This window comes from Carassius gibelio, chromosome B11 (assembly GCF_023724105.1).
Source record: "Carassius gibelio isolate Cgi1373 ecotype wild population from Czech Republic chromosome B11, carGib1.2-hapl.c, whole genome shotgun sequence".
In the NCBI taxonomy this organism is placed as follows: Eukaryota; Metazoa; Chordata; class Actinopteri; order Cypriniformes; family Cyprinidae; genus Carassius; species Carassius gibelio.
The window spans coordinates 7,255,579-7,271,594 of record NC_068406.1 but is presented as its reverse complement, the minus strand read 5'-3'; the positions used below and the strand labels follow the sequence as shown (position 1 = coordinate 7,271,594).

At 34.0% G+C, this 16,016-nt stretch overlaps 1 protein-coding gene across 2 annotated transcripts in view; it reads left to right on the top strand.

The window, feature by feature from the left end:
• fhit (fragile histidine triad diadenosine triphosphatase) overlaps nt 1–15,286 on the top strand; it is a 281,381-nt gene extending 266,095 nt beyond the window's left edge. For both annotated transcript variants that reach the window (XM_052569249.1, XM_052569250.1), the window contains 2 exons: nt 13,921–14,031; nt 15,186–15,286. In XM_052569249.1, the coding sequence (XP_052425209.1) occupies nt 13,921–14,022 (102 nt within the window). In that variant the 3' untranslated portion in view covers nt 14,023–14,031; nt 15,186–15,286. The remainder of the gene's footprint in view (nt 1–13,920; nt 14,032–15,185) is intronic.
• Nucleotides 15,287–16,016: the final 730 nt, after the last annotated feature.

The window sequence follows — 16,016 nt, the reverse complement described above, 5'->3', positions numbered from 1 at the left end:
AGCAAGCAGCAGTAATTAATTAGTTCCCAGACTTTTCCCCCAAGAGATCCTAAAATGGGTTGAGAAAAACGTAATTACAATATGCAGCAGTTTTCTCAAGACCCAAAGTAAATTATTACTCTCTAAAACAAAGGTGACTGGAGACGTACAGAACAGCCCTCCAACTCAGTGCATTGATTTGCATGTGCGAGAATGTAATTAATCTTGATGGGGCCTTAAGGCTCCGCTCGCCTCAATTCAGGTCAATTACTTCTCTGACATACAAGTATTGACTGTGGCACACTCTTGAATAAAGTCACACTCATGAAGCAGAGATAGACCTTTACACAGCACTGCGCCGCAATCACTTTGTGTGCATGTTTGGCCCTGAATAACCATCATAATATATTATCGGCCCCCGCATAACGGAGTTTCTTTCAACTCCCATTTCGCAGTTGCAATGATATCACAGTGTCACTGCGGGGCTGGCGAAATGCTTATGTAACTGAAATTGTGATAATAGTCATCTGTTTCTCTGTGTCAAAGGGGCCACGCCAGTTCAATTATTCATCTGGTATGGCAAGACGTTTTTAATCATCCAGATTCTCTTCCTTTCATCAAAAAGGAGAATCCCGAAAAGGATATGAATTAGTAACAAAGATTTTTGCGATTCTGTTTGATGGACGTTAATTAAGATTAAAAGTTCCACATATTTTCCTCTCCTATAATCACATGACTTCCTTATAATGTTGGCTCGTATTTGAATCATCTCCTTTTTATTTTATTTTTTAATTTTTTTAAAGTCTACTATGCGTTTTTATTGTTTGATGGTGCATATGAGAATAGGTTTTTTCATCAAACAGTCATCTCAACTTTTCAGGCTCCCAGAGATAAGCTATCATAAATTCTCTTTTGTCAGAGATTATTGTCTGCAGCACTGTCATCATTATTCAGTGTTTACCTTGGAATAACGAAGGAGAAATAATGAGAGAATAAAGGAGTGAGGAAAAACAACTGTTGTGAAATGTTAATGATGTGTCCTTGGGTGTGTTTGTTTTGTGTTGCCGGTGATGAGCTCTTTAGAGCCTGTTACATTCCCTCAGAACAGAGACTTCCACATACGTGACTCTATGTAATTGAATGTGGCACCGTCTGCATTTCAAACCTGCCACGTCAAAGTTAATCTGCCTCAGACAGAGGCAACCTCTCACAACTACATAAAAAAGTAATAATAATAATAAAATGCTCCCACTTTATATCAGGTGGCCTTAACTGTTATACTGTATACTTACATTGAAATTAATCATTTGATACAATGCATTTATTATCCACGTTTTTCATTTACTATATATATATATGAAAAATGTGTGTATAAAATACCTCCATGTAATACATTTCTGTAATTACATTTATAATAACACTGTTGACATCCCATCCCTAATACCTTGACCTACCCTTAAACCTACCACCATACCACCAAACCTGTCCCTAACCTTGCCTGTATCCCAACTGTTTTGCAATAAAATATGATTTCAACAAATAAATAATGTATATATTAAGTATATATTATATAAAGTGCTGCGTTAACGCGAGACTCTTATCGGGCGATTAAAAAAATATCGCTGTTAATCTATTCTATACCAAAGTTGGGTTTTGTAGCTGGGTCTATACTAAGCAAGCTATGATGACTTTCACCTTGATATTTTATATAACCGACTGGCTGAGGCCAGCCTAACGGACAGCGACACTGAACCGAGCTTTCTTCTGCGAAGTTCTCCTCGAAGTCCCTCCTGCACCGGAACGAACAAATACAAATCGCAGTTTGAAACAAACAACAAGATGTGAAAGAGGCCGATTCAATACTTGCGTTGTTCTGGTTTTCAGGGCTCACGCAGAGAAAGGTGTGTCAAGACGCTAAAAATAAGCGTTTTCAAGTGTTTCAATCAAATCACTTGAACATCGAATTTGCTTATTTTTGCTCTTGTGCCGACAAATACATACGAAATATGTCAAAATATCCACCTTGGAAATTATGCTTGAAAAAACTGTCAGTTATTTCTTAAGTGAAAGTAAACAGTTGATGAAAAAAATGGGATGTGTATTATATTGGATGCGTTCATCGCCTCTTAAAGTAACCGCGCCTAATTTAGCTACTGGCTGCTGTTATGTTAATCCAAGAAAATGAAAGAAAATCACTCACTGCTCTTGACTTCTTTGTAGTTTTAACAGTCAAACCAAAAATTATTCAGACACCAGATATATATTTTTTATATATATAGCAAAACTGTAATAATGTGAGAAATGTTGAAGGTGTCTGAATAAATGTAGGTTTGATTGTATATTTAATTTTTACATTGAAGACTATCCAGTGCTTTTTTACATTTAATTATTTAGTTTCTGTACCTTGACACCTAGAAACTTGAAAAAAAAAACTTAAACATTGTGTAAATAGCACAAATAAATAAAAATAAACAAACATACAAATTAAACAATTTCAAACAGGTCCCACTGCTTCAACCTTCAACGGGTCTCCGCTTGTGCAATGTGGAATTAGTTTACAGCTTTTTCAAGCACTTTGTGATGCATTTTGGAAACAGGAGATGAGCCCCTTTTCTAATGCACCATCTAGCTTGATAAACCCCTTCTCAAAGACTTACTGTTTGTCAGTTTTATTTGAGTAACACACATATTCTGAATGCCGTCGGCAGAATTCGAATGAGCCATTTTAATCTAGATTAATCTAGATTAATTTCAAGATCACAGTGAGATTAATCTAGATTAAAAAAAATATCTATGCCCACATCTAATATATATACACACACACACTATATGATGTTTATCATGATATGATACATGATATTCAGCCTACCATTCTGTATACATGACAATGTTATTGTAATTGTTTGAATGAGATGGTAATTTTACAATTTATGACCTACAAAATGTAATATATGTCATGGATCAGTTCAGTTATGGTTAGGTTTAAGGATTAAGTAAGGGACTTTATGATTGCACTTAATTTGTGTTATCCATATTTGTGCAACACAAATCATACTATATGTTAACTAATTTTCAAGTTTAAATGACAAAATTGTTGGACAGCAATTTTTCAGCTACATTAGAATGCACAAGTCACACAATATTTGTTATGAAGCGCTTGTCATTTGAAGGTTATTTATGACTTTATATTCAGAAAATGCATTTTCTGATTTCTGAAGGTTACTTTCTTTTAAATTAAATGAGATGTAAATGGCAGGCCGCTTCTTACAATTTATTTTAATAAATAATTAATTTAAGGAATTGTTTGATTTGAGTTTGAAATGAAGTGATTTGAGTTTAAAGTTTTTTTTTTTTTTTGAGGTTACTTTAGGTTTTTGTGTATTGAAGTGAAAGGCAGTCTCTGAGTCTCTACTCCATTAGAAGGTGAAACTACACAATAGTAGACTTTAAGGAATTGTCTGATTCGTGAAGGTTACTTTGTGGCTTTTATTATTTTTTTAACTAAAGCAATAGGCAGTGTTGTCTTACTACTGCATTAGAAAACAATTTACCATTGTGGATTAAATGAGTCTTCCAGTTTCTAAGGATTACTTAGTATGCATTCACAATTGATTGATAGTAGTTAATTACATAAAGACCAAGGGAAATGTGACATTATTCAAGAAGTTGTTGTAGCAGCACTGATCTCAGGAGTTATCTGAGGAACTGTTCAGTTAGTTTTCACCACTGGGATCAGTGATAAACACAGGCATGTTCTGTCTGCTTGAGCGGGTCATGATCTTTCAATGTGCTGTGACACAATGTCAGCAGAGAAGAAAATGGGGTTACATTGGGTTAATCATGTCCAATTTCTCTCATTGTGAGATATCCTTTCTCTGACCTGACTTTGGAGAAGGACTTTGTCTTCCTGATAGATCCAGTTTTAATATGGGGTGTTCAAAGGCTAACACTATAACTGGTTCAGAATTCAAAATTATTATTTATTTATTATTTTTTTATTTTTTAGTAGTGAAACATGTGCAGAGTGCAATTTAGTGGATTTGATGATTTTTTTTTTTTTTTTTTCTGTAATGAGTTGGTCTTTTTCTAATTCATGGCCTACTCAGTGAATCAGCACTCATCCTGATTCTGAATGAATGGCCTGAGGTTCAATTACTTAATGGAAGTAGTCTGAATGTATTTCTATAAAGATACCTACATTTTTAGTCACTTTACTGAAGTTGATTTCTTTTAAAGTAAGCAAGCAATATTTTATGACTGTTAAGACCTATTGACACCAAATGCTAAAGAGTGTGTGTTTGTGTGTGTGTGTGTGTGTGTGTGTGAAAATCTACTTTATTTCAAGGACTTTATGGACTTACTGTTCCATATTTAAAAAAAGTGTTATTAAAAGTGTATTAAATATATTTAAATATATAATCAATTATTTTTTACAAAATGTATTTATTGATTTATTTATTTTTTTAATTTTATATATGTATATGTATATGTATGTGTGTGTGTGTGTGTGTGTGTGTGTGTGTGTATCCCCATTAACTCTAAAACACAATCATAAATATATAAATAATTCATTATAGAAAATGTATTCATATTTATACAGTACATTGTACTTTATGTGTATGTGAGTGTGTGTGTGTGTGTGTGTGTGTGTGTGTGTGTGTGTGTGTGTTTGTGTTTGTGCGTGTGTGTGTGTGTGTGTGTGTGTGTGTGTGTGTGTGTGTGTGTGTGTTGATTGATGAGTGTTTGTGTCTGGTGTGAATAAGTCTGCAAAATCTATTGTTTCTATTCAGAATTTGGCTTGCAGTGATGACTGGTGACTGGTGTGAATAAGCAAATCAGAGTTCTCTATTTCCTTCTGGTATTTTACTTAATGAGCCTACATTACTGCATTTCTCTAGCTTCATCAGTATTGCTTAGAAAACAGATATGCTTTGACAAGTTTTCAACCAAGGGACGTTTTCCTGACAATCTGGGGAATATAACTTCTGCCTGGTAATTACAACACCAGCTGTTGAAATGTATTTACATGCCATTAAAATAGCTTCCATCGGAAGTTACACAGAATGTGTGGCAGAAGTCTGTACAATGTCTCTTTCTTACTTCTCGTCCCGGTGCGGCTGCACTGTGCAGTCAGAGATGTCAGTGTGCAGTGACCATATGAGAAAGAGCCGGTATCCAGGGGGCTGTGAAGAACGTCCAATGTCGCACTGTCCCTGAAAAACAGGAGGAAACATTTGTGATGTTCCTGCTTTTGCTCACTACAGCTGTCGACGCTGTCAGCTTTGTAAAAAAAAAAAGGTCTGGTAAAAACAAACTGTCTAACTTATGCTATCTTTGTCTCTTGGTTATGAATTACACACCTCACCTGCCAGCTGAACATTTCTCAGTTGATTATAGATTGAGATAAATTATGAACTATATATGCACGTTTCATGCCCTACACTTTTCTGAGCTCTGAGTGCTGATAATTATGACATGTCATTCATCTAACAAGTGCAGGGGTCCACAATTCATTTCATTGCTGACAACATATTGACATTTCCCTTTATGAAACACTTTTACATATTTTCAAAGAAACATCATATCAAAGGAGGAAACATTTCACTTTCATTCAGCCCTTGTAACATTACAGTTTTTGGTAGCAATTTATTTTACGGTATGTGCACTTCCCCAGGTACCCTGGTACACAGCTCTTCCTTCTTCTCCGTCAGAGCGCAACAAGAACACGCCCCCTTTTTTGTGTATTCATGTGGGCCGAAGTTAGTCAAAAAAATGTTTTAGTGACGTCATTACTGCAGGAACTAAAGGGATGTCGTCCAAACGGGTTGTTTTTTGTAGGCGAATTCTGTTAAATAAAATATCTCGCTTGGCATTGAACTTTGAGCTTTAGAATTTTACAGATATCAGTTATACTCTAACAACAACATTACACACTAACTAAAGTTTAAAAGATGGGATCACGAAGAATGAGACCTTTAACAGTTGTACATGCATGGTAATTTGTTCGTACATAACAGACAAGTGTGGGTAATAATCGTCACTTACATGTAGTGCCCGTTCATGGTAACTAATTATATACTTTACTATACTTATTCATGGTAAATATTTAGTACTTGGAGACAAGTGTGTAAAAACAGGGACTTACAGTATCTATATATGGCAATTAATAAAGACACATTACTGTACATACTATTGGTGTGTACATGGTTAATATGTAGCACCTATGGACAGATGTGGTATTATGTGGTCACAAACAAGACACATACTTTACCTGGTATACAGTAAGCTTGGTAAGTCCTAACCGTTCCAAGTATAGTATTTCCAATAAGGAATGAATCCAGTGCTTAGCAGAAAGGTCATGAGGGGGTTTCCAGCGTTGAACTAGTATTTTCTTTGCTGCAGTCAAAGCTGCAAGACAAAATTTTGGTTCTTTCTTACTTCAGAAAATTGAGAATTATCATTCGTAATAATGTATCTTATTAGTTACCATATATTGACACTGCCTGTAAGTGACCGTTATTACACACACTTGTTGGTAAGTACTACATATTTGCAACATGTATACCAAGTATAGTATGTGTCTTGTTTTGTTACCACATAATAGCACATTTGTCCATAGGTGCTACACATTTACAATGTACATATCATTAGTATGTACAGTAATGTCCTATTAGTTAAGGACGAGCCTGTTTCAACCCACTTGTCCTTAATTACTACATATTGTCTTTGTGTATACGTTAGTAAGTACATTAGAGTATCTAATTAGTTACCAGTTATGGCTGACTACCTGTAAGTGACGATTATTACTCACATTTGTCTGTATGTACAAACAAATTACTATGCATGTACGACTGTTAAGTACAGCCATGTGTCTTATTTGTTACCATGTACATACACTTCAGGTAAGTACCTTGTGTTACCACTCATTTGCCTGTATGTACATGATATTTTACATGCATGTACCTGGCTGGGAAGTACACATATTGTAAAATAAAGTGCTACCCAGTTTTCTTTTCAGCTGTCATTTTTCTGAAGAACTTTTTAACATTAAGTAACTGTCTGTCACGTGTATTTTCTGTTTTTCTATTCCTCATACCTTGACCTAATTTTCCTTTGTTGCTCGATTAGTTCATTAGTTTCCACCTGTGTTAATTAATTATCTTATTAGTCCATCGATTGGTTTAGTATTTATAGCCCTGCCTTTCCTCAGACTGTCTGTCCTGTCTCTATCATGAAAAGAGGTTGTTTTCTCCTTTTCTCCCTTGTGGATTTTTTAAAGACTTAGTTTATTTGATATCTGCCTCCTTCGTACTCCTTCAAGCTCTTTACCCCTGGCAACCCATGAAAAGAACAAACAGCGAAAAAAACAACTTACAGGTCATTTTTAATATTTGTCAGTGGCACTGTAATGACCTGAAAGTTTTTTTTTTTTTTATTATATGGTAACAATTTACAAGATGATGAACCTCTGATACTTGCAGCATGATTGTGTGGACATTTCTGACCGGCAAAAAGGATAGATCTGTAAAGCAATTTATTTTGAGAAGGCCATGACTCACGTCCCGAAGACTCAAAATAACTGTGCTGAGCGAGAGCGTTGCATTCTTTTCTATTAAATGGTTAAATCTTTTCAAATTGCATTCCTAAAAATGTGCTACTTAGCAAGTTTCACAAGCAATGCGGATAAAAGTAAACAGTCTAACTGAGAGCAGCTCGAAGAGAGGGGCGGGCTCAGCAGAGCTCATTAACATTTAAAGGAAAATGCTACAAAACGTAAGTTTTTGCCGGGATAAAAAAAAAAGGTATTTTTTACACTACCATTGAGAAATTGTAACCAAACTATGTTGCAGACTTTTCATTAAGAAGCTAAAGACTTGTGGAAATTTGGCATTTGATGATCCCTTTAAAAATAACAGTGAATAGTGAATGCTGATCTAGATAGATAATAATGCATTATTTAAATACTGTATAATGGACAGTGTTGTTTGTTTTGCATATCAGAATTAAATACAATCTGCAAATGATTTCTGACAATCACCCAACCACATTTCTTTGTTCATTTTCTTGTTTCAGCATAATGTGTTGATAACTTCCTGACTTGCTGCGCCCACCCCCCCCCAAAAAAAATAAAAAAAAAATAAAAAAAATAAAAATAACAAATGTCCTCAAATGTGCACAGATAAGCACATTTCGTGTAATCAGTTATTCAATTTTCCTCCTCTTCCTGAACCGAGAACAAAAGATTGTCCTCTGAAATTCGTTTTGTTCTGCTGTAATTATACGATGACCTTCTGTGTCACGTTCATAAGCTGCTGAATGCGACTCAAGGTCCCGATGTCAAGAGCCAGCCAGATAGTCAAGATGTACCCCCTTTATTGCTTTGCTGTGTTAAATGTCAAGAAGCGGCCACAAAACCCATTATGTTCCTCATTCTGCATTAATGTGTGTCTTTTAATGAGCACATAAATTCATACATTAGCATGGGCCTAAGGGATAGCCTCAACATCTGCCATATGCTTTCTTACACTAGGTGGCAAACTTCATGTGTATGTAGAAAAGCCACTACAGTAGTGGGGGATTTGTCCCTCGACAGGACGCTGTATTGAAGAGCTTCACATATGTCTTCAGGGTACATGGGAAAGTGGTTGTTTATACATCTATACAGCTGTTGGTGTGAAGCCATGTAGATCTAACTGGTTCCTGCTAAGATTGAACCGCGATATTCACATGGTCTGAAGAACAGTTTAGTTTTCTGTCTGCTGAAAAGCTGAAGGACCTTGAAGATTTGCCATATAGAGCTGCTTATGGATAAGCAACATATGCTGGATGTTTTAAAGGGATGGTTCAGGCACAAATTAGAATTTTGTCATCATTCACTCACCCTCAAGTTGTTCCAAACCTGTATAAGTGTGTCTTTCCGCCTTGGAATATGAAACAAGTTATTTTGAAGAATACTCATTACCAAACAGTTGATGGAAGCCATTGACTTTATATGGCACCAATATAAAATAAACTTTGTTTGTGGTATATTTATTAATTTGTTTTACACAATAATCAGATAATTAAATAAAGCAGCATTCTTCAATTCAAAGAGTTTTTTTTTTTCATATCTAATTCTTTCATTATTTGAATTTGTGATCAAAAAGGACTTTGCTAATTGGCAAATCATTTTCAAAGATGAAAGACATTCCTTTGCTTTGAGATATTCACCACATTAATATCATTAAAGATCTTAATTTGAATGGCTTTATAGGTGAAATATGGAATGTTTTTGAAGTAATAAAGTACAGGATGATGCCTCAAATCATATCACTTTTGAGAGGTGTGCTGTTACTTTTGGAAGTATTGATTTTGTTTGATTGAATTTCCATCTGCCGAACGATAAAATAGTGAAAAATCCTACAGACTTGCAGTGAAGGTAATAAATGGGGAAAATATTCAAAAAATATTTAGGCCCAATTACAGGATTTATCTTTTTGAGTTTCATATAAAATTTACATCCATTTGGATTGCACAGTTTTAACATAAACCTATGAACTTTATATATTTTTTTTAATACTATATTTATGTTATATTATATATTTATATAAACTGTAATAAACTTGTTTACTTTTTAGTCATGCAAATTGAACAGATACGATTTCCGTAGCAGTACTAATTGAATGTTTTAAATACACAATAACCAGGTTTTTCATCAATAAATCCAGTTTGATTAAATGTCATACATTTTAACCAATTGAATACGAAAATATTATTTTAGATTTTTTTTTTTTTTTTTTTTTTTTGGGCTGAATACATTCATTTTCACAATCAATAGATTTGTGCTGATTCAAAGCCATTTTAATACATGCATTTTGCAAATAGGATCATTTTAATGAAAAATTTTAACAAATGCAAATAGATAATGAACTATTTATTTCTTTATTTTACTTATTAAATATACATATGTTATCAGCTTGTTTATGTTAAACATTTTAAAAGCATAAATCATAAATGTATCCCTAATATAATATATTTGGAGCGTATCGTAAGTGTGGGTTATTTTGACTTGGGCCCGTAACAACTATAAATACCAAGAAAACCTCCCAAATCCACATTAGCAACATTAGGGTAACACCCTGACAACCATCTACACCAAGTCTTCAGTGATTGTAAACATTCTGCATTTGTGTTTGGTGCCATAGGCCGTGTCATTTTAAGGAAAAACTGTTAGGTGAGGCTGGTATTATAGTGCAATTTGTGATTGGAGAGTCCGTCCCCAGGCAGTCGGGGCGACTCCAGCTCTGATTTGTAAGTATCATGGCGGAGCTGCGCTCTTAGCTTCATGCCCGCTGAACATTCCTCTTTTGCTAGTCTGATGTAGTGGTGCATGTCATCGAACATTTGAGTGGATCCTCCAGTGATGGCGGAGTCACAGAGCTGTGGCAGAAAGTAGAGGATCCATCCACACCGCTCATGTGACAGATTAAGATGGCAATCCTGGAATTTGCTGCCTTTTGAGCGTCTGTCTCCCTGTGGAGATTGGACATGATAGAATAATTCTGCTCCATGTTTCTTCAGCTGGGGGCTATTATGCCATGTTTCAAGCCCCCATCAAATGGCTCAAGATCATGTTGGAGCAGTACATATCAAACTGATTAGTGTAATATGAGTCATGATTTTATTTTATTTATTTATTTATTTTAAATGTGTCATTTCCTTTCTGTGTACTTTACTAACCCTGACCCAATGCTAATTAAATTAAATAGTAATATTTTACAATTAGGTTCAGTTAGCTAATATTATATAGACTGAATTAGCAAACTTTTTTAAAACATTAATTTAATTATTATTATTTATTATTATTATTATTATTATATTACATTAATAATACATTTAATTCAATTCAATATTAAATCAAATTAAACTGAAACAATAATGTTCAATTATCTAACAATAGTTAATTATATCATAGATAACAAGCATTTTTACAACATTAGTGAATCAAAGTTAATGTTTATTTATTATTACAAAAGTGTTTATTGTTCATTCATGTCCGTTAGTAATATATTAATTAATGTTTTTTTTACACATCATAAAACTATATATTAGTACATGTAAAATAAACATATATCCAAACTAAATAATATTATAATGTGGTGTTATTAGTCATTTCATTTTATATTAACAGGGTTTAATTTATAAATTATCTAACTTTAGTTAACACACTAGATTCGTATTACTATTATTATTATTATTATTATTATTATTATTATTATTATTATTATTATCGTTATTACATTTATTATTATTATTATTATTATTATTATTATTATTATTATTATTTATTACATACTATATATATATATATATATATATATATATATATATATATATATATATATAGTTATATATATATAGTTATATATATATATATATATATATATATATATATATATATATATAGTTATATAAAATATAAATGTAAAACTATAACTATGTTATTGTTTGTGGTTAATTCATACACATAAATGATATATAACCTAATCCTATATTACCACATTAAACCAGGTTTCAGTTTTTTGCTTTTTTTACCACATTGGTATGCTAAGAAAGAGCTCATCTCACACTATATGTATATATGTTTGTAAATGAAGTTGGATTGTAAGCCAGTGGTGTTAAATGTTGCAAAGTAATGCTATTTGTGAAACAAATGTACTTCTTTACTGATCCTTACATGTGTTACATGATCTAGTCTGAATTTCCTGCTCACAGCAGCTGTGCTCTTTTCCAGGAACTTCCCTCCCCTCTGTTCTCTGCTCTCGGCAAAAATGTGATACTGACAAGCATCTACTCTTGAAGTGTCGCTCTGAATCACTCCGATCCGAGAAACGCTTTTCCGTTTAGCTTTACAAGCTCTGAAAACAAATAGGAAAGTACATCCCTCCCCCATCCGAAACGCTTCTCCACCCCAAAGTTCATCTTATGGACGGACTGAGATAACCTCAAGGGCAACCGCAGGGAGCTGTGATGTCGTTTGATGAAAAAAAAAAAATCGACTTCTTAGCTCGCACTCTGTTTGTCTTTAAGATGGAGAACAAATGCAGACAAGCAGAGAGCATCCAGATGATAAGTGACTCTGACACACTCTGCTTTGTTTGTATTCTCAAACAAGGCCTATGGCAGCTTAACCATATACAACAATGATATGGGGGGGGGGGGTTTGTTTGCTTTTTTCTCACAGGGTACTACTTGAGATTTTCAAATGTCTTTAGACGAAACTGTGAGAATTGTAAAAATGTTCTCCAATGCATCTTTTCTATCAACGGACATCTAATGCAGATTTTACATGTTTAGATTATTCCAAATTGTAATCTGGGGATAGTTTATTAGTAGATGCAAATTTTCTTTTAATGGTAACATCCACAACGATGACATGTAATTCAATGTGACAATATGTCAGACATTTTTAACCCCCTATTTTTGTAGCGCTGTCACACCTAATATGAGTAAGAATCCAACAAGCCATTTTTTTTCTGATAACTTTCACCTTTTTTTTTTTTTTTAAGGCAAGGCACTACTGATAAAACCCTGTATATATATATATATATATGCAAATTAGTGTTGTTGTTTTTTTTTTTTAGAAAAAGCCACATTGGCATGTTTAAACATAACATCTTTTAACAAATTTAATTTATTAATTTTCTGTCCATAACCTTCTGTCCAAAAAAATAAATAAATAAATTATCTGTTGTGTCTTGTCATAATTCAATTTATAAAATACATGGAAACAAGTATATGTATTTGTTTATTAAACACTTGACTGGAATAAATCAGGGGACTGGTTGTTTGTTTGGCGAAAATGACAGGCTGACTGTACATTGTCCCTTGCATATATAATTATTTAATCAGAATACATGCAGATGTTTGAATAGCTGTGATAAAAAAAAAAAAAAAAAAAAAAAAAAAAAAAGATGCACTCATTGTGTAGTACTGGGATCCAACACGGGCTAACTGAGTTACGCGAATCTGCCAAACCTTGATCCCTTGGTATTTCTCTACCTTCCTATCTGAGGAATATTAAAGGACAAAAAGAGAACAGAGAGTAAAGAAAAAAATAACTCTCAAGCACTCCAGAGCTCTTATGAAGAGCTCAAAGCTAAAAGGCCTGTTACCTCTTCACATAACTGGAGTGTTGTGGGCTTGAGAGCTTTTGTATTTAAGACTATAAGACTTAAATAAAGTGAGGTCAGCAGCTGTGGATTACATTCAAACTGTTTTCCATTTGGACTGAAATGGTATGAGCTGTAGTCGTTAGTCGTGAACAGTTTGATCTCCCTATACTCCAAAAACCATTTGAAAATCAAACACGCTTTTAGAGCCTGGCGATTCTTCAATCAGGACCACTTTTGATTACTAGAAATCTTGGAAAATGAGTCTTTTCAAACTGTTCTAAATTCATGGCTCAGATCAGCCAAATGTATTTGGTGTCATTTTGTGGATTTAAACCATTGTGTTTGTTGGTAATGAAGTTTCTCACTTTTTCCTAGGATATATAAGAATACCTCTGTACATTAATATCATTAATATCACTAATTTTGTGAAATACACATAATAAATTGAGCTCAGATCATGATGTTAAACACTGGAAATTTCCATTAGACCTTCTGCAGTATTATATACATTTAGCACATGCACATGCAACAGTACAGTATAAAATCATTATGTGTATGGCAAGTCCCCATAAAACACGGAAACTCAACATTGATATAATAAAACCTAACATGGAAATAATAACTTAAGATACTCTTAATGAGAACTTTGCCGAATGTTGAATACTTGGGGTCAGAGGTTCACCACGGACACTGACCTGAATGTTGGAGGAATATGAAAACAGTGCTGCCTGACAAGCACTGTTATAACTATGGGGCATAAACATTTTTTATGTTGTTGTTTTTTCAGCTCCAGAAACATGATCGGGAAAATGAGGATGTTCCTTCCAAATGGAGATCAGAAGAGGAGATGGCCAAAGAGGCGATGGAATTACACAGCCTTTTCAACTAGCTTCTTTAGGTAACCTTGTGTTATAAAGGATTATAGACGTATGGATATTGGACTATTACCTATACTATTAACTATAGTTGGGAAAAAACAATATCTGGTGATACAGGAGTCCAAAATATATGAACTCACAGGTGCAGTTTGTTTAAAAAAATAAAATAAAATAAAAACTTCTGCGCATACCCTCAAACTAAAAAAAAAAAAAAAAAAAAAAAAAAGTAAACAACCCCTAACTACACCAGAGGCAGATTTTTTGTTATATTCGCCAAATGGATTAAGACAAATATATATGTAATATTCACCAGATGAAGTTAGTGGTGTAATATATGCTCACAGTGATCTGAAGTGGAATGTTTCCATCTTTTCCTTGGCATGTGTTCACTCTAATTTGGGACACTTGATGATTATGTCATCAAAATAAATAACATGATATACATTCAAACTGAGGATAAAAATATGGATGTATTGTCAGTGGTGACACTTTTAGACACTAGGGGCCTCATTTATAAAGTGCGTGTACACACTGGTTTGCTCTTAAAGTGTGCGTACGCTTAAATCCAAGCCAACTCTCATATTTGTGATAAGTGTCTTTGACGTGAAAAAGTGTTTGGCATCACATCAGGGTCTGAGCAGATGTACACGCTTTTTCTTGTCAGACTACTTCAGGTTTTTGAAAATGTACGCTGTTCCTGCAGCTCGCTGTTCTAAATGAAAGTATTTGGACGACGACTGGTGATATTGTCTATGTTAATGACATCAATTAGAAGTTGTTTACAAGGCATAAAGCTGAAACCATTCAGTTGCGAGCGAGTTCAAGATCAATTGCGATTCATAGATTTCACATCTGAAAGAGAGGCGCATGGGCGTCTTCTGTGCGTACGATCAGTCTATGAATCACATCATATTTGAGAGATCAAATTTAGGATGGATTCTGGGCAAAATTTTATAAACAAGGCCCTAGAACACAACACTACTGCCAATGGAGGAGAAAAGGGTATGAACATAAATTCTTGCCAATAGTTTGAAGAGCTAGTTTCTCAATCATTCAATCAATAAAGCAACCATCCAACCAGTCAGATTCTTCCCTTTATATGCATTTTCTGTAACATGTTTTGTAGAGGTTAATATATTCATCCTTTATTTATTTTATTTTATTTTTTTTACAGCCAGGGGTGGAAGACCTACAGACGGAGGACATCAACAAGTTCATAAATGTTCTTATCTATCACTTTGACCGCTTATTGAAATAAAAAATGTTGTTTATGTATGCATTGCTTTTTTCCTTCTTATATAAACTAAATATATATTTTAGTTTAAAGTAAAGAAGCTATCTTAGTTCAAAGTGTGTAGTTGGTTGTATGCCGTAGGCGGAAAAGTACAAAAAGTATTAGTAAATCTCTACAGAGCCGCATGCCCATTTATCGAGGCATCATCAGTAAATGGGTTAAAATAGGATTCAGTGCATAGGTCAAGCTGCAGTGTATGAATGGTATGATGTCTGCTATTCTATATATTTAAATTTGAACAAATTTAGTGCTTGTAAGCACAAAACTAAAAACATTTAACCGCTCTGCTTGCATGAGTCCCAAGCTTTTACAGATGTCTCTAAAGCTAATGAAACAACATCAGTTTGACACAGATTTAGGTCTTGATGCCTGAATTGCCAGAAACTGATTTTATTGCAGTCTATTTATGCAAATATTGAAAGCTGGCATGGCAAGCTGAAGTAACCTTAATGGAGTATCTAGAATAATCATTTAAAATCAACAGAGATGTTACCTTTGTGACAAATCAGCAAGTTATTGTTGGATTGTGCCATTAGTTACCCTACTCGCAGTCCCAGCACTGGAAATTATTATGTTTTATCATTTTATCAATGTGGAAATAAAATGGTCTTGACTGGCCCTTTACTCATCTTGAAAAGGAAATACAATTCTGACAGGGTAATGTGTACCAGCCCGTAGCCTTTTTTAGAGTAATCAAGTTGTAAAAAGGCC